The sequence below is a fragment of the Tachypleus tridentatus genome, chromosome 8 (genome assembly GCF_004210375.1).
Source record: "Tachypleus tridentatus isolate NWPU-2018 chromosome 8, ASM421037v1, whole genome shotgun sequence".
Classification (NCBI taxonomy): Eukaryota; Metazoa; Arthropoda; class Merostomata; order Xiphosura; family Limulidae; genus Tachypleus; species Tachypleus tridentatus.
Window position 1 is genome coordinate 153,318,395 of NC_134832.1, and position 24,006 is coordinate 153,342,400.

At 32.0% G+C, this 24,006-nt stretch overlaps 1 protein-coding gene across 6 annotated transcripts in view; it reads left to right on the top strand.

The window, feature by feature from the left end:
• The window catches only part of LOC143223773 (uncharacterized), a 100,544-nt gene that overhangs the window by 36,350 nt on the left and 40,188 nt on the right, over positions 1-24,006 (top strand). For all 6 annotated transcript variants that reach the window (XM_076452181.1, XM_076452187.1, XM_076452185.1 and 3 more), the window contains exons 7-11: positions 3,484-3,627; positions 5,549-5,767; positions 9,879-9,950; positions 15,390-15,464; positions 20,241-20,462. In XM_076452181.1, the coding sequence (XP_076308296.1) occupies positions 3,484-3,627; positions 5,549-5,767; positions 9,879-9,950; positions 15,390-15,464; positions 20,241-20,462 (732 nt within the window). The remainder of the gene's footprint in view (positions 1-3,483; positions 3,628-5,548; positions 5,768-9,878; positions 9,951-15,389; positions 15,465-20,240; positions 20,463-24,006) is intronic.

Consider the following 24,006-nt stretch of genomic DNA (forward strand, 5'->3'; position numbering starts at 1 on the left):
GGACCAGGTTCATAGGAGGTCCCTACCATGGGTCCTTCACGACCAATGGCTCTCTGTTTGGGTATCTTTGGACTCTCCCATTGAACTTTCTTTCTATCTTGTGATGGTTGGTCACAGCTTATTTTTTGGTGGGTGTTTTGCTTTTTTCTTCACAGCTAGATTTAAATTTGGTCACAGATCACAGATGCATTCCTTTGGGACTCGGGTGCATGGTTTGACCACTGTGTGGCTTAAGGTCATTAGTCCATGGGGACACGTTATCTTTCATTCAACTTCCTCAATGTTTTTATTGTTCATTTGGCTTTCAATCGTTTCTTCCTTTCTCCAGGGATTCCACTTTTAAGAATTCCCTCGGGTGTATACAAATGAGATCCCTGTGTTTCTCTTCTTGTTCTAAAAGTTTTGAAGCTTTTAGTAAACATCACAAATCCATGAATATATGGTGTTAGTGTTGACTGCTCAAAGTGCAAAGTGATTTTCATGTTCAAATTAAAAATACTTTTCTTTATCAAAAAATTTCAAGTTTAATTTTCATAGGTTTTAAAATCTCCCATTTTTCTATTATTTTCTGTGTCCTATCTATATACAGGGTCAATTACTATGACTGACCTTACTTCCACCACAAAAATGTAAGGATGGAAAAATACAAAATGAAATAAGTAGTATTGTTCTATTGTTGTTATTACTGACTACAAAGTATTGTTCTATTGTTGTTATTACTGACTACAAAGTATTGTTCTATTGTTGTTATTACTGACTACAAAGTATTGTTCTATTGTTGTTATTACTGACTACAAAGTATTGTTCTATTGTTGTTATTACTGACTACAAAGTATTGTTTTATTGTTGTTATTACTGACTACAAAGTATCAGTTTCTTTTCATGACAGTGGTTGCAACAACACTTGTTGAAGGTAATAAAAATGCACTAGTAGGAGGGGCTACTCTGGTAGGTTTGTTAAATATTTTGATGTCTCAGCAAATAAAAAAGTGGGAGGTTTTTATTTTACATTTTAGGTTGTAAATATGACACAAACAAATAAATATATTTTAGGTTGTAAATATGACACAAACAAATAAATATATTTTAGGTTGTAAATATGACACAAACAAATAAATATATTTTAGGTTGTAAAGATAACACAAACAAATAGAATATATTTTAGGTTGTAAATATGACACAAACAAATAGAATATATTTTAGGTTGTAAATATGACACAAACAAATAAATATATTTTAGGTTGTAAATATGACACAAACAAATAAATATATTTTAGGTTGTAAATATGACACAAACAAATAAATATATTTTAGGTTGTAAATATGACACAAACAAATAAATATATTTTAGGTTGTAAATATGACACAAACAAACAAATATATTTTAGGTTGTAAATATAACACAAACAAATGAATATATTTTAGGTTGTAAATATGACAAACAAATAGAATATATTTTAGGTTGTAAATATGACACAAACAAATAGAATATATTTTAGGTTGTAAATATGACACAAACAAATAGAATATATTTTAGGTTGTAAATATGACACAAACAAATAGAATATATTTTAGGTTGTAAATATGACACAAACAAATAGAATATATTTTAGGTTGTAAATATGACACAAACAAATAGAATATATTTTAGGTTGTAAATATGACACAAACAAATAGAATATATTTGCATTTTTTTCAAATATTTTCTTTTAATGAATTAAAGCATATGTAATATTAAACTTTAAATTATGTTGTGATGCCAATTGTATTAACATACAGTGATGATAAAGTATTGGTAATTATCTCTTGAAAATAATTAAAACTTCATGACCTGCACCCTTTGACCTGTTCTCTGAGAGAGAATTAACAGAAACATACATAATAGTAATACTTCAATTACTTACAAGTTAGGATAGTCACTAACAGTAAATAATTGGAAAGCCTAACTGTGATTAGTTGATTGTTTTTACAATTGAAACTTTAGATGTAATTTCAATTTATCAGTTATTGGAATAATTTAAAATAAGTGATTATAATAACTAATTTTGATTAATTGATAATTTTCACGACTTTAGTTGCTGCTCAGTGGTGTTCAGTGAAATTCTTAGTGGTAGCTCCTAATAACATACAACTTGAGTACATACAAACTCCACAAATATGAAAATTAATTTGACTAATTACTGTTGTGGTCCTTCTGTATTTTTCATAAAAGATGAGAAATTTAAACCATGTTTTATTATCAATGCTGTAACGCATAAAAATACAAAATTACTTAGTATGTGGACTGCATTGTGTTTAATAGTTTAAACCATGTCTGTACATCCTTGATGATAAGAAACCCACTTGAAATAAAAATGTATCTTGGAATGGCTGGTATGGGCATTAGCACTTTTACTGATAAAGCAGAGAACAACATTTTGACCTTCGTAGGTCATCTGCAGGTTGATGTCAATAAGGAACGTCTATACGTGTGTACTACATAAAAACAAATACAACTGTTAATTTAGGGATAAATTTATTTCAATTTGTTCTATGTTGGATTAGTTACAGAATAACATAAGCTTTTTTAACTTGTTTTATTTAACAATAAGACATACTTGTTTGTTTCTAACTTGTTTTATTTAAGAAAAAGACATTCCTGTTTGTTTCTAACTTGTTTTATTTAACAAAAAGACATTCCTGTTTGTTTCTAACTTGTTTTATTTAACAATGAGACATACCTGTTTGTTTCTAACTTGTTTTATTTAACAATAAGACATTCCTGTTTGTTTTTAACTTGTTTTATTTAATACAAAGACATTCCTGTTTGAATTGTGTAATTTTGATTGAAAATGGCCAAAATTTAGAAGCTCGACAAAAATGAGATACGTGTAACATTTTGACAGCACAAGTGTTAATTTTTTGTCCTGTAATCTTTAAAATCAGTCTTATAAGTCTGTGAAGAGTGAATCTGAAACTGGTGTTTGGTGACAATACTTACCTGGAGATGCATATTTAAATTTACACATTTTAATTTTATCAAACTTGTTATAATTATAAACTGGGTTTATTCCAGTTGTGAGACTGTCATCTAATTTTAGCAGGTTCCAATTATGGGATCCTCATTTTCAAACTCATGACATGTCTGCAGCTTATAATTTATTTTAATATGTTAATTGTATTGTTAAGTAAACTTGAGTGTGTTTTCTTTTTAAATGCATGATGTTTTTTAGGACTGATAAATCAGTAAGTAAGTTGTTAGTAATCTTTAGAAACATATAAAGTATAATAGTAATAATAAATAAAAATAGTACATTTTTGGAATATGATAACTTTATAATACTTTTAAACATGACTCATACTGCAGCTGGTTATGTTTGAAATGATATCTATTGTTTTACCAATTTTTAAAAGTTTTACATAAGTAAAACATACATCTAAGTCAAATGGTTAGAACTTTCACATGTTGCAAACAGCATCGTTTGGTGTGGTCCTTTTTAACAGGTTCCAAGTTTGATGGATAGGTTTATGAATCATATCCAGTCTAGTCCTGTGTGCCAGTCAGGACCAACAAGTAGTGACGCTCTTAACCTACTGTTAAAAAGACCGTGGGACCCTGTATTACACATGCTGAACTTGTACAAACCTGTAAGTATTATGATGTTCTGTGGTTTGAATAAATATACAGTTTTCTAGAGTTAATAGAAAGTTCTTATACTAGTTTCTAGTAATGTGAATAAATTATTTTGAACAGCAAAATAGTCAGTTGTTTGAGGTAATTATATGACTTTTTCTTAAGTAATCATTACCCCTTATTGTCACAATAGTAATAACCTAAAAAATATAACCTGGATATTGTATTGCTTCACTATATCCTCCTCTACAACCAGATATAAACAACAAATACATGATGAATATTTGTAAGTAACATGTTATCATATTGTAATTCTTCATCTTATATTGAAACTTTATAAGTTAATAGTAGAGAATCAGTACAGGGCCACAATTCGTTTTCTGAAACCTTTCGGGCCAATTATGTTTCGGAATTTAGAATTTTTCGGATTTTAGAACAAACGTGTCACCCAAGTAGGGTCCAGAGCAGCACCCCATAATCATGTACAGTGGTAGTTCTGACATCGTTTTCTTCAATAAGACACCGCACAGACACTGCACGATTAAGCTTCTACAATAACTCCACTTTCTGTGTTATTGATAATGTCAGATGCTTCCTTTTCTCACTGTTGCCTATTGGGGTATCTGCAGCTCACAGTAAAATTAAAAACAGTCACCAAATAAAAAGCAAGAAAAAATATCAGTAGACACGTGTGACCAGCTGAGACACAGCTGGTACACGCTGCCATGTCACTCAGGTGTGATGTGGGTCTGGAGTTGGGTCATCTGTTTTTCTGACATTCCAGACTCCACGAAAAAAACTTTAGTTTTTGGAGCTTTTCGAATTTCGGAACTTCGGATATGAGATTGTGGACCTATACTGTGAATCGGTATGTGTTACCTTTGATAGATTTCATGGTCCTGAACAAATCCAGTCATTTTACGATAAGTTGGGTTTTATATTTTTAGTCTAAATGTTTTGTTACTTATAGTGTTGATGTTAGTCATTTCATTATAAAGACATTTGAAAGACTATTGGTAGATTGCAAGCATTGCATATTAAATTTGGATCATAATTTTATAGAGAGACTCAAATCTGTTGACAATAAATACATATGAAGTACAAATGGTAAAAGTGTCTATTTTTTGTTTTGCATGTTTGATTAAGATGCATATACTGTAGGAGATATGTTGTTTGGTTATTTCCCCTTCCCCCTACTTTTGAAAGTTTGATGGGATGTACAAATCTACTTTCTGCATGATAATGTACAGTTCTAATCAGCTGATTTTATTCAAATTACACAGGTCATTTACGTTAGAGGTGGGAATGAACCATAATTTAGGGTCAAAGATCAAGGTCATTATTTCATGAAATAGTAATTTGGTTTGTAAGAAAACATTCAGAATGTAAACACACACACACACACACACACACCTTATTTATTAACCCACTAAACAGAAACAACAGCAAAGCATAATGCTGATGGGATTGCCCATTCAGCAGATGGACAACTTTATGTTTGATAAGCAGAAAATTCTAGTACATACTACTCTTAGCTATGGAGTGTCTGAACTTAGTCTTTATTGTAGAATTTGTCTGCCCTTGATGGATCAAAAAGTTATTCCATAGTGTGCACACAGTTTCACTGAAATATCTACAGCAGTTTGTATGTAGCCACACATTTTGCAGTAGGCTTCATAAAACCTGTTAACTGAGCTAAGGTACTAAAAACAGCTGTAATTTTGTTTTTAGGTTATGTTGCATGTTTTTTTTTTTGTATTCTTTAGTCAAGTGGAGGAAGCCTGAAATTACCGACAGTAATAATTCTGTTTTAATATTGGTGATACATATTACTTCATTTCTCAGTGTGTTGCATGAATGTCATCTCAACAAATTAGTGAGCATTGGAATGTCTATTATTTAGAAACAGTTTAATGAATAAATCTGTGATTTTAGAAACGACTTCCCAACAACCCTTTTCTGATAATGACACCGAATGGGCCAGCAGTGTCTTGGAGCAGTCAGTCCCGTCGTATGAGATTTTTACACAATCAGTTGTCACTTATGGGTAAACTGATAACAGTGTCATCCCCTTTGTCCAGTGAAGTGAAAAGAGCTGATATCAATCCGTGTTTGGAAAATATCATTAGTGCAGTACGAAACAAAGTAGCAGAGGTATGTTTTTGGTTGCTGTAAATATAATTCTTATATATGAGGGTTATTTTTTTATTAGGGCTTTAATTTCAGTTTCTTTTAAACTGCACATTACATGTTTGTCAACAAAAATCTCTGGAGTTCTTACTAACAGTCACTACATTTTCTGGTATTTTCAAAAGTTTTCTGAATTCTTAAGACAATCTATCAGTACATTAGAACTTTTTTTTTCTTTCTTATTTGTGCCATAATTTTGTGTTCTAACTTCCATATAACATGATGTTCTGGGACAACATGGAACCATTTTGGGAGTCCCTTCTTCTAAAATAAACTTAAGCTAGTAATAAATAAAATAGAACATCAAAATCCTAAAGCCAGTCTTAATCATTCATATTTGTGTCAAAGCTTCTCTTAAAGTCACAATATTTGTGTCAAGCCTTCTCTTAAAGTCACATTTACTGCTTCTACATCTGAAGGCAAACCATTACAAAGATAAGCCACCCTGTTAAAAACATAAGTGTCTTAGCTGAAGATGATTCATACCCTGCCAGAATATATATTTTTTGTTCTCTAGTCTTACTATCATCACCACTGAAAATGAAAAAAGATGATCCTATAATTTCCCTTTACAATCTCAAACACCTCAATTATAACTTCCCTGAATTAAGGATGAACACAATATCCCATATGTGGTCTAATAAGTGACCAATATAATGAAATCATACTCTTTTGACTTGTATTCAATATTTATGTGGAAACAACCTAAAATTCTATTTATCCTGCCACTAGCAACAGCACACTGATTGGATGGGCTTAGAGACTGATGAATTATTATGCCAAGACCCATTTTCTTCATAACATTGTTAAAGTTATTCCCATCCAAATTATACTTAAATTCAAAATATGTTAACAAACATGAATTATCTTATATTTATTATAATTAAATTGGTTGGTTGATTTGATGTTTTATGGTGCAAAGCAACTGGGCTATCTGTACCATTTATTCACCCAACTCACTAAATGATTTAAATCATTTTGTAAATCAACAGCATCCTCTTCACAGCCAGCAACACCCAACACCTTTATTATCAGTAAATTTGAGTAATTTATTGACCATTCCTTCATCTATGTCAGTGGTGCTCTAAACTTTTTGAGTCAGGGGCCACGAACAGACTTCTCGTAACCGTTGGGGGCCACAAAAAAGTGAAGATTAAAATCGTCCCACAGTTGTTTCACACAAGATGGACATCACATTTAAGAACACACAAATAACGATTACATCAAAGAGTTTGCACATTATTCTAAGAAATGTTATGATATGTCAACTGTTACAAGGTCAGTGCGATGGATGGTGTTGCATGTCATCTACGAGCTTAGAAATGTCCGACTTGATGTTTGACATTGAAAGACGCAAGACTGCTTCCAGATGATCATCAGTCAGCTGATTGCAAGTTTTGTTTTTGTTCAGTTTTGTATGCGAGAAAGCCTGTTTGCAGAAGTACATGCTGCCAAACATGCTGGTGTGGACAAGCGAGTTCTCTTTCAGATTAGCAAATGTATCAGGTAACGTTTTGTAAAAGTCACGCAAACTGTTTTCTCGGTAAATAGCACGCAGTTCATCAGATGCCTGGAGATCAGTAAGTTCGAGCTGATATTCTGCTGATAAGTCATCCACCGACACATTGAACGGATCAGCAAAAAGTTTCATCAACAATGTGCATTGGTTAAAGTCATGAAACCGTGAGTTGAAGGATTGAATCAAGGTATCTAGCTTCCCAACATAAACTTGTGTGTCAATGTCCTGATTCTTCTGTAGCTGTGCCTGAAAAAGGGAAAGTGCACGAAGTTGCCTGATGCTGCTTGCTGCCGGAACAACTGCAATTTTGTCCTGAAAGCTGAGACGTGATTTGCAACCTGACAGACAAGCTGATTTTTGCCTTGCAACTTCAAATTCAGATCATTCAAGTGTTGTGCCATGTCGACCAGAAAGGTCAAATCAGCTTGCCATGCTGGATCAGTCATGGAAATCACTTTTCTGTCTTTGTTCTTGCTTCTGAGGAATTCTATCACCTCATTAATCAACTCCCAGAATCTTTTGAGCATCTTCCCTTGACTCAGCCAGTGTACTTCACATTGATACACAAGGTCACCATAGTCTGAATCAATTTCTTCAAGAAGACTTCGAAACTGATGGTGATTGAGCCCTCGTGATTTGATGAAATTAATGGTTTTCGTCACTAACGCCATCAGTGTCTGAAAACCAAGTTCTTTATTACACAGGTTCTGTTGGTGAATAATACAGTGCAACTTCACCAACTGTCTGTTCTGCTTTCCTTGATGCTTCATCAACAGTGCTACCAGCCCACTACTTTTACTGGTCATGGCTGGTGCTCCATCAGTTGTCACACTTGCCAGTTTCGTGAAATCCAATGAAACATAGTCATACTGTCTCCTCGAACAGAGCAGACCCAGTTGTCTGACCCTTCATGCAACCCATGCAGATTAGTTCCTCTGTGATATCAAATGATGATGACACACCACGAACAAAAACTAGTAGCTGTGCTGTTGAACTGATGTCAGTCAACTTGTCTGCTGCCAAAGAGAAGTGGACAAAGTTGGCTGTTTTATTTGTAAGTTGCCTTGTCACATCTGTTGAGAGATGTGAAATTCTTCGTTGAACTGTTATACGATTCAAAGCCACCATCTGTAGCTTGTGAACTGCTTACGGACATAACTTTTCTGATGCAGTAATCATACATTGTTTGACAAAATCATCATCTGTGGATGGTTGGCCAGATTTCGCTATCATCAACGAAATATCGTAACTGGCCTCACGTGCTGCACCTAAATCTGCTGACTGCTTTGAGAAAACGTTCTGCTGGTGATTCAGTGACCTCTGCAGAGATTCAATTCGAGCTGTTCGTTCATCACCAACAACGTTGTGGTAATCTTTATGCCTCGACTTATAATGACGTTTTATATTGGATACCTTCATCACTGCTACCGTCGAATGACAGAGCAGACAAATCACATTCTTCTGTTGTTGAACAAAACAGTATTGTGCAGTCCAATCATCATGAAACTGCCGGTTTTCGTCATCAACTTTTCTTTTACGATTAGCTGCCATTTTTGTTACAAAATAATATCAAAATAGGGCTTGTAAGTAAATTTCTAAGAACAATTGGAACACGTGAGATTTCGTAATTACAGAAATATTACGTCATTAAGCCAAAGATTAAATGCCTATGCATTAATGAGATTTTATTATTAAATTTTCTTTATTGCTCAACACAAATATGGAACCATCCAGTATCTAATCTAATGCATATTCTTCTATAGCACTTAATCTTCGCGCAGGCGCAAACTCTAAGTGCATGAACTCTCTATGTTTGACTTTCCCGTTGGACATTGAGGGCTACTCGGCAACTCATCGTGAGCCGGACTTTGTGCACCACTGATCTATGCCATTGATGTAAATCAAAAACAGCAATGGACCTAAGACAGAGCCCTGAGCTACCCCACCTGTGATTTTAATACAGTTTGTGCAAAATCCATTCATAACAACTGTTTTTTCCATTCAGCCACTACTCTATCAAATTAGCTAACTTACCCAACACACCAACAGAGATAACTTTATTTAAAAGCCTTTATATGGCACCATGTCACATGCTTTCTGAAAATCCAGATACACCAAATTACACTCTTATCCTTATCTACCTAAGTTGTAACTTTTTTCAAAGAATGTCAGAAGATTGCTTTGGTTGATGAAGCAGTCTTGTACTTTTGACATTCTTATGCTGTAACTTTATAGCATTCTTTAATGATGTTCATATCTGATAAACTTAATAGGTTGATGTTATACTCAAATTCCTCATACTGCAGAATGGTATGTACTTTTCTTTTAAAGTTGTCATTATGACACTATCTGGCTTAGGACAAAACTATAGAGAACTTGAGTAAAACTGTTTTTTTTGTTTTTTTTTTATTATACTCCTGTATACCTTCATGCATATCTTTGTGTTTTCGTTTTAAAACTTAGTGTATGATAAAATGTGTTCAACCATTTGTAGACACACATATTTGTGTGGAGTATGTAATTGCTATAACCTTTAATGTCCTTGTAACTTTACAGTTAAAAACAGAGTTTCCAAAACGTCCAATAGTTCTGGTAGGCTGGATGATTGGAGCTTTGATAGCCTGTCATGTAAGTGTTAGATTTCTGTTGTATTATAAAAATGTGGTATTATAAACCTGTCAAAGCTCCCCTTTACATTGAGTAACATTTAATTCTTGAAATATTTCTTAAAATATTAACACTAAAGAAATAGTAAATTGTGGTTACTTTACAATTACAAAATAATTGTTTAGCATCCATTTGTAAAATATCACCTTTTAATGACTGAAAATGTTCTAAAGTAAACCTCAAAATTTTGAATGCATGGATGTTTTTATGAAAAAAAGACTAGTTTTATGTTGCTCATGTGCTATATATATTTGAATGCACAATCCATGGCTAATGTGAAACTAAGTTTTATTTTTGACTTTCTTCCAAATATTGTAGCTTAAATGGGAAGAAATATAAAAGCCAAAAAATTATTGTTTTGTAAAGAACTCAAAAGTTTTTAAATTAGACCTAATTTGACTATGATATTAATATATTTTAAATAAATATCCCTAAAAACCAATAACATATAAGTTTATTTTCTATTTTTCTTAACCATTAAACAGTAGCCATCATCAGTTAATGTTTTCCTATAAAGAGGCAGCCATCGTCGATTGATTTCTTGCTTTGAGATCAGTACAGACAACATCAACTGATGATGCAGGCCAAAAACATTAATTGGTAACCCCCTTATACCATACTGAATATATCCACTCAAAGTGTTCCATCTGAGTCATTTTCTTGGTGTATGTCAGTGGTTCCCAACCTTTTTTATGCCCTGCACCCCTAAAAAATTTTAATATGTTCTTGCACCCCTCACAGTAATTATTTATTTAAGAATAAAGGTGAAGGTGGCCAAAACAAATTGTTATAATTATTTTTTAATGATATATAAACAAATATGAAACATTTGGAAAAGAAAAAATATTACAACAAACTAAGTTACGTAAACCCTACATGGCTTACAAAAAAATAAATTTTCATCCATGCATGAAATGAAATTTCTTTGAATTTGAAATGTTCAAATGTTCATAAGCCAATTTAAATTTAATGACTCTTTTGTTCCTGTTTATTTCTTACGAGTTTTTCAAAGTGTGGCACTTTGTTGCTGATAGCAATCTGCAAGTCTACCTGTGCACCCAAGTGATTTCTAGATTTTGTCTTGATTGACAAAAGGGCACTAAATCCAAACTCACATAAGTATGTCGTTGCTAATGGGATGAGCACGTGTAGTGCTTTTTCACAAAGTCTTGGAAACATGTCCATTGCCAAACACCAATATTGTTCCAAAGTTTTGCTTTCAAACTGCATTTCAAGAACTCGATTTATGCGCAGTTCAATAAGATCTTCCTTCAGTTCTTCATCATCTGACATATTATCCAAATTGAATGAGTATGGATTCATAATCCATTCTTCAGAAGTTTCCATTTCTCCTTCAAAATATCCATCAAATGACTTTGATTCCAAATGATCCACAATTTCTTCACACACACATGGACTCATCCTCACCTACCATTTCTTCTAGTGATGGAAAATTTGAAAGATTCCCTCTTTTAACTTGTCTACACCAAAAATGTGACTTTTTTTTTTGAAAGCATTTAACTTTTTGCAGCATTTCAATATGTTTATATTTTTCTCTTGAAGAGATACACTTGAATGCTCACTTTCAAAATCTTCACAAAGCGACTTGAAGAGGCAGTGGTTCAGAGCGCAATCCCTAATCCAGTTGATGGTCTTCACAGAAGTGTCAAGAACCTTTTTCAACTTTGGAGGCAATGTTTTGATGCCAAAGCATGTTGATGAAGAAAACAGTGAGTACCTTGCAAGTGCGGAATCTCTTGTTTCATCAGTGCAAAAAATCCTAAAAATTCCAGAGGCATCGTCGGTACACACAGAACCAATAATTTGAATATCTAAATCATATTTCACAAAGAAGTCCTTCATACACTGGAAGACATCTTTCCTTTTTGTGGTTGTTTTCAGATCTTCACAGAACAGGAAATCTTCCATTATGGCACCATCATGGACATACCTCACTAGTGCAATGAGTTGACTGCAATTTGCAACATCAGTTGTTTCATCCAATTGGAGAGAGATTTTCAAGGGACTAGCCCCGATATCTGCGATAACTTGGTTCAAAATGTCCAAACTTAAATCACCAATTCGGTTTTGAATAACATTATTTGATAACAGCACTAATTTAAGCTTGTTTGAGGCTTCTTTTCCCAGAACAATTGTTGCCATTTCTTATGCAATGCACACAGTTTTATCACCTTTTCTGCAATTGTATGGGGCTTCTTTGATTTGGCTACTTTATACGCCATGTGGTATGAAGTCATCAGCAGTGGTTTGTCAGCAGATATGAAACCTAATTTTGGAAGGGTTGCTCGAGAATCAAAGAGGGCACTTCTACCTTTCAACATCATGGCCTGTAACAGCTGCTCTACCATGCTGGTTGTTGAAGTGTTCCTGCAGCTTAGATGGCTTCAAATTTGCATTTGAAAGGATAGCATCACAAAGCATGCACTGGGGTTTTTGCAGATCCTCAGTTCTTCTGATGCAAGTGAAACCAAACTTCACATAATCATCATTTCATTTCCTTTTCTTTGACATGATGAAGTTTGTTTGCACGAACACAGAATCAACAATGCACTGACTACCATAGCATCATGCATGGGTTTATATACTCTGTGAAACTTTCTAGAACATTCTTGAATATACATCACATGACGTCATTGATTAATTCTGGATATTTTTGGGAAGTTTCTCGAGTCACGATCACGTGAATACATAACATAAATAAATAATAGACACTTTAAGACGTAACCTAATTAGTTATGCCGAGTATTTAGGTCACGTTTACATTTCATGTGTTGTTTGCTTACAGTTGTACATTAAGATTTCGGTCTGCGCCGGTGATGGTAGAAACGATGGTTTATCTTAAAAATGTAAAAAGCTACTTCTGTAAGAAGAAAAATAAGAAATAAAAATGGAACATAATTTTTGAATATATAGGACAGCACCCTTAATATAAAAAAAACAAACTGAAATGTTATCTCCCACCCCCTGGAACACTATCTTGCACCTCTGGTTGGGAACCACTGGTTTAAGTCATGGAGCAGAAAAGGAAGGGTGCAACAGCTAAAGGAACAAAGTGAAAACATTTTTCATCAAAAGACAGAACTGAAGTATTAGCACATAATAATTACTCCAGTGAAAAAGAAAATTTTTCAGATTTTTCATCATCAAATTCAATTGTTTCAAGCTCTGAATGTGATTTAGATAGTGAATTAGAATACATTGGTTCCCAATGGGTAAGGTGTAACCATTTTGATCTATTTATTCATTCTTTTGATAGTAGAAATGTTGGACTCACAGATAAATTTGATCTCATGGATGAATCTAAAGAATATGAACTTTTTACTGCTATATTTGACCAAAGTACAATAAGTCATACTGTGTGAGAAACAAACAAATGTTGTGTTTTGTAAATCCTTGAATTCCAAAGAAAGTAACACTCCCTCTACTTCCTGAAGTAAGAAATGGGAAGATGCAGCTGTTGAAGTGCACGTTTTTTTTATTTCTCTGGTGATGCTTATGCCACATGTAAAAAAACCATGTGTTGGCTGATTATTGGAAAAATGATCCCCTTACAGGAACTTAAAGTTTTCCAACATACGTTACCCTAGATTGATTCAGTGAGGTTCTTACATATTTGCACCTTGCAAATAATTAAGAACTAAATGCAAACAATAGATTATGGAAAGTTCGAGAAATGATTACAATGGTGAAGAATAAAACTAAGGAACCTTTTCCTCCATTTCAAAAAGTAGTTCTTGATGAATCTTTGATTCTTTTCAAAGATTGCATTGTTTTCAAGCAATACATTCCAAGCAAGCACCAGAGATTTGGAATAAAGATCTTTGTATTATGTTACTGTAAGACAGAAATTGTAATAGATATGATTATCTATTCTGCAAGTGATGTAGATGTCCCCAAAGATCCTGAGTTAGGCTTTTCAGGATCAGCTGTCAAGCAACTGATGAAAGACTATCTTGGAAAAGGTCAAATATTCTATACTAATAATTATTATACAAGTCTAGAATTATTCAACTTTCTCTTTGAAAGTAAGACTGGTTTTTGTTGAACAGTTAGAACTAATTGGAAGAATGTGCTTACATTTATACCTCTGAAGAAGAGAGATGTTGAGACCAAGAAACAAGGGAATGTTTTATCATTTCACTGGAAAGACAAACATCCTGATACTTAGTACAGTACATAAAGGTGAAATACAGTTTGAAGGATGATTACAAAACTAAACAACCAATAACCAAACCTGACATGGTTTTATATTATACTATCAACATGAGGCTAGTTGAGAAAAGTCACATGTAGATTGGAGAAATTGATTACCGTCATAAATGTGTGAAGTGGTACAAGATATTTTCTTTCTTCACCTAACTGATACTTCATTTTTGAATTCTTATAACACGTATCTAGTAAAAACTGGCAAGAAGCCATTGTTAAGGCAGTTTAGTTACAATGTAATTTACCAATTATTGGAAAGGTAAGGAAGGGTTGCAAGACCTTTCTCAGGGAGACATAACTTTATTGTTTCTGATAGACTTGTTGGCACTTTCTAGAAAGCATTCTATCCTTAGGAGCTAGAAAAAGTGAACAAAGACAATGTCATGTATGTATGCATACAATGTGAAAAGAAAAGAAGTGAAAGATGGTGACTACCTGGTATAAGGAATGTAGAGTTGCACTGTGGATTGGAGAATTATTTTGTGATTTTCATACACTAAAAACATTTGAACTTGTAATAAATAAGTCTTTATTATGTTTTTCTTTTCATTTTATTTCATAATAACAGTGCTAAAGATTGTGTTTAAGAGATTTTTGTTCCCCATTTTTTTGCGTATATGGTGAGCTGCTACCTACAACAGTCCCACTATTTAAGAGTTAATAAGGTCTCATATTTACATCTTATATTTTTCTGAATTTTGTTTTCTGATTAAGATGTATAAACTATATAAGTTTCATGTTTTCTTTTCTGATGTTTGAAGTATTTTTGTGGGTCTGGCATGGCCAAGTGGGTTAAGGCATTTGCGTTGTAATTTGAGGGTTGCAAGTTCAAACTTCCATTGCACCAAACATGCTCCACTTTCAACTGTGGGGACATTAGAATGTGACAGTTAATCCTGCTATTCCTTGGTAAAAGAGTAGCCCAAGAGTTGGCTGTGGGTGGTGATGACTAGCTGCCCTCCCTCTTGTCTCAAACTGCTAAATTAGTGACAGCTAGTGCAGATAGCCCTTGTGTAGCTTTGTGCGAAATTCAAAAACAAACAAAGAAATAAGTATTTTTGTGGATGGGTTTTAAAATATTGAAATACACTACATATATGTGTAGCAACAAATACAGGATATATTTTTTCTGAGTGTAAAAAGTCGAAAACCAAGTATATTATTTTTCTATAGGTGTCTCTTTTAGAGAAAGTTAAAGCAGTGATTTGTTTTGGATTTCCCCTTACAGGAATAAAAGGATCCCGTGGGGTAAGTTTTATTTTAAATAGAAATGTGTGGTGTTAGTTTTTTGTTTGAAATTACTGGTTTTAGAAAAGATTGTGTAAGAAACTTTCAAAATTGACATAGATAAGGAATTGTGAAATCCCCAAGGGAGAGAAAGATTTAATTATGTATTTAGTATTACATAGCTTTTCTCTACTAATATATTTTGCATATCTAGTTTCATAATTTAGTTAGAATAGTTATAATGGATGAGAAGGCTATTTATTATTTTATTTATCATATCCAAGACCACTTTGTATTCATGTGAACAGTTTATAGTTGGATTGAAAAGTTGTTTTGTTTACATTAGCCATAACAACTCATAGCATTTCATATGTAATTAGAAATTATTACACAAGCACGACACTCAAGCTTACAAATGGACCTTGAGTTGAAATACTGTTGTTTTTCTTTAAGTTTGTTGGTAGCTCTCTGAAATGTCTATATCTACATGTCATTCAAGGCATTGTGTGAAACATCATTTATAAAGTTTGGACTATGCAAGAGAAATATTAAATCACCAAAACACCTTTAAGTGATCTTATCAAATGATACAACAAGATACATAACACAGTTTTTATGGATTATTTATTATTATACCCAAGGATAAAAAAAAGTATTTTAAACAAGATTTAACACGGTAATGGTGCTTATATTTACCATTATTTTTAATCTTGTTAGTAATGCAACTTTTTGAGTCTTTGTATAAATCCATCATAATGTGGTCAATTTGACCAATCTTGTAACCAACATGTAAATATGAAGTTATGAAAACTATAACTAAATGTACTAGGTATATTTTTACAATATATGACAAGCTTGTTCTAAGCATTACATGGATATTGTATGAAACACAGATTATTTGTGTAAATGTTTTGGCTTTACTGATTTGGTGTAAGTGGAAGGTGATTTTAATCCAGTTGTAAAATGTAATTTGCTTCGCTGTTAGGACCTCTTAAAATGTATTTTAAAAGGTTTTTTCCAGTTTAACTTTGTTTTATCTGTTATTTTCTCAACCTTAACACTGACTCTACCTATATCACCAATTACATTGAAATGAAGAGAAAATAATGAAATAAACATTTACATTTTTTTCTTTGAATACATAATTTTTGTTGCCACATCTTCAGTTAATGATATTCACAGTTTTAACTGTTGATCTTTAAACATATATTTAATTTTTTCCTGGCTTGTATTGTTTAGCAGTTTTTGTCAATGAACACAACTGAAACATGTTAGCAGATTCTTGCAAACCAGTTTACTTTATGTTGTGAAATATATACATTTGAAAGCTTAGCTAAACTGCTTTAGTTTTCTCTGAAAGTTTATGATTCAAACAAAAATCAGTGCACTTTGTAAAACACAAAATACATCAGTTACTAGAATATAATATCCTCAAACTAATGCCATTTAACTGGCTTTAAGCTGTAAATAAGGTAAAACATTCTGTTACTTTGATTAGCATTGATGCCACTCACAAACGTCAATAACTTTCTCTGAGTAAACGTATGTTGCCACCAAATTAAAATGGACATTTGCAAAATTCAAATATAAAATAAGAAACTTTCTATATTTGTTATAAACATGTGCATCAAATAAGAACATGTTTCTAAAACTACCTTGAAATATGTTGATGGATAATTGGATTTCTGTCATAGATTGGAAAAATGTACTAAATATTTATAGCTTGTGTTTATATCATAGTGACGCTAAGATCTATTATTTATATTTTGTGTTTATACCAGCTAGACATGAAGATCTGTTATTTATAGCTTGTGTTTGTATCAGTTGGACAGTAAGGTCTGTGTTATTTAGCTTGTGTTTATATGAGCTAGATGCCAAGATCTATGTTATTTATAGTTTGTGTTTATATCAGCCACACATTAAAATCTGTTATTTATAGTGTGTGTTTATTTCGGTTAGACACTAAGAACTGTTATTTATAGTTTTGTGTTTATATCAGATAGACACTAAGAACTGTTATTTATAGTTTGTGTTTATATCAGATAGACATTAAGATCAAAGTAATTTATAGTTTGTGTTTATATCAGCGACTCATTAAGACCTGTTATTTATATTTTGTGTTTATAGTGGTTAGACCCTGAGATCTATGTTATTTATAGTTTGTGTTTATATCAGTTAGACACTAAAATCTGTGTTATTTATAGTTTGTGTTCATATTGGCGACACACTAAATTTGTTATTTATGTTTTGTGTTTATATCAGATACACACTAAGAACTATGTTTTGTATAGTTTGTGTTTATATCAGCTAAACACTAAGAGCTATGTTTTGTATAGTTAGTGTTTATATCGGCTAAACACCAAGAGCTATGTTTTGTATAGTTTGTGTTTATATCGGCTAAACACCAAGAGCTATGTTTTGTATAGTTTGTGTTTATATCGGCTAAACACTAAGAGCTATGTTTTGTATAGTTTGTGTTTATATCAGCTAAACACCAAGAGCTATGTTTTGTATAGTTTGTGTTTATATCACCTAAACACTAAGAGCTATGTTTTGTATAGTTAGTGTTTATATCGGCTAAACACCAAGAGCTATGTTTTGTATAGTTTGTGTTTATATCAGCTAAACACCAAGAGCTATGTTTTCTATAGTTTGTGTTTATATCAGATACACACTAAGAGCTATGTTTTGTATAGTTTGTGTTTATATCAGCTAAACACTAAGAGCTATGTTTTGTATAGTTAGTGTTTATATCGGCTAAACACCAAGAGCTATGTTTTGTATAGTTTGTGTTTATATCGGCTAAACACCAAGAGCTATGTTTTGTATAGTTTGTGTTTATATCAGCTAAACACTAAGAGCTATGTTTTGTATAGTTAGTGTTTATATCGGCTAAACACCAAGAGCTATGTTTTGTATTGTTTTGTGTTTATATCGTAAACACCAAGAGCTTGTTTTGTATAGTTTGTGTTTATATCGCTAAACACCAAGAGCTATGTTTTGTATAGTTTGTGTTTATATCATATCAGATACACACCAAGAGCTAATACACCACTAGAGCTATGTTTTGTATAGTTTGTGTTTATATCAGATACACACCAAGAGCTATGTTTTGTATAGTTTGTGTTTATATCAGATACACACTAAGAGCTATGTTTTGTATAGTTTGTGTTTATATCAGCTAAACACCAAGAGCTATGTTTTCTATAGTTTGTGTTTATATCAGATATGTTTTGTATAGTTTGTGTTTATATCACACAAGAGCTATGTTTTGTATAGTTTGTGTTTATATCAGCTAAACACCAAGAGCTATGTTTTGTATATTTTGTGTTTATATCAGCTAAACACTAAGAGCTATGTTTTGTATATTTTGTGTTTATATCAGCTAAACACAAAGAGCTATGTTTTGTATATTTTGTGTTTATATCAGCTAAACACAAAGAGCTATGTTTTGTATAGTTTGTGTTTATATCAGCTAAACACTAAGAGCTATGTTTTGTATAGTTTGTGTTTATATCAGCTAAACACTAAGAGCTATGTTTTGTATAGTTTGTGTTTATATCAGCTAAACACCAAGAGCTATGTTTTGTATAGTTTGTGTTTATATCAGCTAAACACCAAGAGCTATGTTTTGTATAGTTTGTGTTTATATCAGCTAAACACCAAGAGCTATGTTTTGTATAGTTTGTGTTTATATCAGCTAAACACCAAGAGCTATGTTTTGTATAGTTTGTGTTTAGTGGAAGTAATTGTTTGAAACATCTTTGGCAGCAGTTAGTGCTATGAGTCTTTATATAGGTATCTTTCAGCTTCACACAATGTGATTGTGTAATCTTTGTCCAGTTCTTACTGGCAAGATTTTTCTAATTCTGGTAAGTTCTTTGGGAATCATTAATGGTCTGTATTCTTCAAGTGTTATCATAAATTTTCCATTGTATTCAAGTTAGGACTTTGACTGGTCCACTCCAGGACATTCACTTTCTTCTTGTGAAATCACTAGCATGTCTTGGCCTTATGCTTTGGATCACTGTGCTACTGAAATGTTAATTCTTGAATTAGTTTTAAATTCTTGGCTGATTCAAAGAAGGTTTCTTTTAGAATTAGCCTATATTTTGTATCATCATGTCAGTTCTGACAAGCTTTCTAGTCAGAAAGAGTAATAGAACTTAAAACCAGATGCAAACTACAATGACCTCTCAAACTATTTTAAAATAAATTGTACTTTTATAATCTGCAGTCATTCTAGAAAGAATAAAGAGGCAAGTATTTTATATTTTTTGTGATGTTTAGAAATGAAATAAAATCAGATGCACCCACGTACAGTTAGGGTAGAGAAAATAACAGATAGAATATAAGGTTTTAATGAAGAAAATGTTTAGAATGTTTTTGTGGGTAAGCAAATGAAATTTGAAAACTGTCAGATAAAATATTTCTAAGTCTTGATGATTAGTTAACTCTTGGAATCTGTGTACTCATGGGAAATCTGTTTTAAAAATATTAAAACTGTGTATGAAAGACACTTGAAATTTACTAAAACTTTTCTAAATTTCACAAAGATACATAAACTAAATTGAGAATTATAGTAATTGTAAATTCTCTAGTAGGAACAACTGATTTTTAGAATAATCATAAACATTGACTTGGATTAATTGATCTAATCATAATCGATGACTCAGTGGAGTTACATTACATTATCCTGTATAACTGCTACTAATAGGTAATCAGTTATTTGATTAATTCATGCAGCTGTATTGAGGTATCAGAATTACTGTGATAGACAGAGTAATAAATTTACAGGATTTGGACGACCCACTTCTGGACATCAATACCCCAACTCTTTTCCTTGTTGGTCAGAATGCCAGCATGTGTTCAATGGATGACATAGAAGACTTCCGTGAACGTATGACAGCTGAAACGGGTCTCGTGGTTGTTGGCGGTGCTGACGACAAACTACGAGTGTGCCACATGAAGAAAAAGCAAGAAGGGATGACACAAGTCATGGTGGATAGATGTCTTATAGTAAGTTTGACTTGTATGTTGGAAGGTTTAAGAGGATTTATTTCTGTTAAGAACTTGTAACTTCTGGTATATTACCAGTGTTTGATCATTCTTATTCTCATATGAGAGTTATAACTAAAACATTAAGTGTTTCAGTAAGTTAGTATATACAAAAAGTGTTTCTAAGATTAGTTCTAATTTCATCCAACTACAATACTTGTTACCCTCTTTGCTGATAAGCTCTTAGTTTTGGTTATTTATGCTGGCTTTTAATGTACAGAAAATATGTATTGAATCTGGTTTTACTTGAACACAGTTCTTAGTACTCACCTATTGTATACACCTGAGTGTTGTTATTTACTGTGCATCAGGCTACTTGTATTTTAATAATACATAATTTGAAACAACCTTTTTAGAACACTTGAAAGCACTGATAAAGCATAACTAATGTTCAGCTATTAAGATTGTGAAAGTGTGGAAATTATCTGTAGTATTAACTTAGAGACTTCTGCATGTAACATGGCCATTTGTTTTGGTCTGTACAAGAGTTCAGGATCTAGTGCTTATTGTGCTTTGTTTATAAGGCATGCTGTTGTTAGGTTTCAGAATAGCTTTTTAATTGGATATAGTGCTTATTGTGCTTTGTTTATAAGGCATGCTGTTGTTAGGTTTCAGAATAGCTTTTTAATTGGATCTAGTGCTTATTGTGCTTTGTTTATAAGGCATGCTGTTGTTAGGTTTCAAAATAGCTTTTTAATTGGATCTAGTGCTTATTGTGCTTTGTTTATAAGGCATGCTGTTGTTAGGTTTCAGAATAGCTTTTTAATTGGATCTAGTGCTTATTGTGCTTTGTTTATAAGGCATGCTGTTGTTAGGTTTCAGAATAGCTTTTTAATTGGATCTAGTGCTTATTGTGTTTTGTTTATAAGGCATGCTGTTGTTAGGTTTCAGAATAGCTTTTTAATTGGATCTAGTGCTTATTGTGCTTTGTTTATAAGGCATGCTGTTGTTAGGTTTCAAAATAGCTTTTTAATTGGATCTAGTGCTTATTGTGCTTTGTTTATAAGGCATGCTGTTGTTAGGTTTCAAAATAGCTTTTTAATTGGATCTAGTGCTTATTGTGTTTTGTTTATAAGGCATGCTGTTGTTAGGTTTAAGAATAGCTTTTTAATTGGATCTAGTGCTTATTGTGTTTTGTTTATAAGGCATGCTGTTGTTAGGTTTCAGAATAGCTTTTTAATTGGATCTAGTGCTTATTGTGCTTTGTTTATAGGGCATGCTGTTGTTAGGTTTCAGAATAGCTTTTTAATTGGATCTAGTGCTTATTGTGCTTTGTTTATAAGGCATGTTGTTGTTGCTTTTTAATTGATGCACACTTGTTATTTTGTATCATCATTGTGAAGTGTAAAAAATGTAAATAACATTCAACATGTTGTCCATGCTAGATGTATCCATTGTTGTTAATGTTGCTAGCATTGATGAAAAGACAGTATTAATCTGTGTTTAAATAACATTTCATGTTGCCTTTACAGAAGGGACCATGTTTACAAGAGTATCACATCTGTAGTAGCAGAAATAATATTTTAGGTTTTATGTCACACACAAAACTGTTTGTATGTTTAAACAATCATTTTGCAGAAGAAAGAATAAAAAATAAAACAAATTTGGTAATTAAAGAAAAAATATAAATTTTTATTAATACTTTGTATTATAATAAAATGAGATGTAATATCAGTTTGTCATTTCTTATTTCTCATTTGGTTTTTAAGAAAATTTCAGACATCTATACATCTGTATTTTAACATTGCATGTCACAACCTTTTATTAAGTTACATTCAAAATATAATTAAACTACTTTATTGTTATTGTAGGACAGTAAGCATGGCATCAATATATTTATAATTCAAGTTTTTAGATTATATAACCTTTATTTTCTTAATTTAAAAACAGAATTATCAATCTTAACTTGTCTGTGTTATGTGATGTCCTTCTGCTGTGAATTGTCCATTTTAGATTTTAATTATGTTTTTTGTTTTTTATGGTTTTCAGAATGTCCAATTAATTACATACTCATGGCACAAATATCAATTCAGAACTTTGTTTTTTTCCTCATCCAAGATATATATATATATATATATATATATATATAGATCCATGTGATACACTCATTCCATCTGTACCATTCTGTCTTTCATAATGCTTCAGTAATTCTTATTGGCACTGAGAGCATTTGCTTCTGTATAAGATTCTTTGTAGGAGTTATTTTGTTTTTCCACTTGTAATTAAATCTTTGGCCTCAGTTTCGTTATTTGATGTTGTGGTACTGAGTTCTAACCAGCTGAAGAAATGTTTTAAACCTATTTATAACTCAGTTATAAATCCTATTAAGTTACAGTAGTTCTGGGACATTCGGTTGTAGTGCCTGATATAACTTGTGTTTTAAGACGCACATGTGAATTGAAGATTTTGTGGACAAGAACATTGTCTTAAAAAGTAGGTTCAAAGTGCCATTTCATCAGTGATAAAACGTCTGACATTGGAAAGTAAGGCATAAATTTCTTGCTTTTTATATTTATTTATTTTTATAAAAGTAACTTAAATATAAAAATTAGAAACTTGGTTGAGTAATTGAGAAAACTGAAATAAGAAATTAAATAACATTTATTGTGATATTTCATATGCTACATTCCAAACAGTAATAAGATATTTAATGTGCTACATTCCAAACAGTAATAAGATATTTAATGTGCTACATTCCAAACAGTAATAAGATATTTAATATGCTACATTCCAAACAATAATAAGATATTTAATATGCTACATTCCAAACAATAATAAGATATTTAATATGCTACATTCCAAACAATAATAAGATATTTAATATGCTACATTCCAAACAGTAATAAGATATTTAATATGCTACATTCCAAACAATAATAAGATATTTAATATGCTATATTCCAAACAGTAATAAGATATTTAATATGCTACATTCCAAACAGTAATGAGATATTTAATGTGCTACATTCCAAACAGTAATGAGATATTTAATGTGCTACATTCCAAACAGTAATGAGATATTTAATGTGCGACATTCCAAACAGTAATGAGATATTTAATGTGCGACATTCCAAACAGTAATGAGATATTTAATGTGCGACATTCCAAACAGTAATGAGATGTTTAATGTGTGACATTCCAAACAGTAATGAGATATTTAATGTGCGACATTCCAAACAGTAATGAGATATTCAATGTGCGACATTCCAAACAGTAATGAGATATTCAATGTGCGACATTCCAAACAGTAATGAGATATTTAATGTGCGACATTCCAAACAGTAATGAGATATTTAATGTGCAACATTCCAAACAGTAATACGATATTTAATGTGCGACGTTCCAAACAGTAATAAGCACATAACGTTGGATGATTGTAACTCAGATTTGTTGAACAGTGCTTTCCTATTGTGATAAATGGTTTTAGGGTATTCTAAGGTGGTGTAAATATAATTGTAAAGTAAAACAACTGAATAAAACTTGATGTGAATGAAATAAAGCTTAC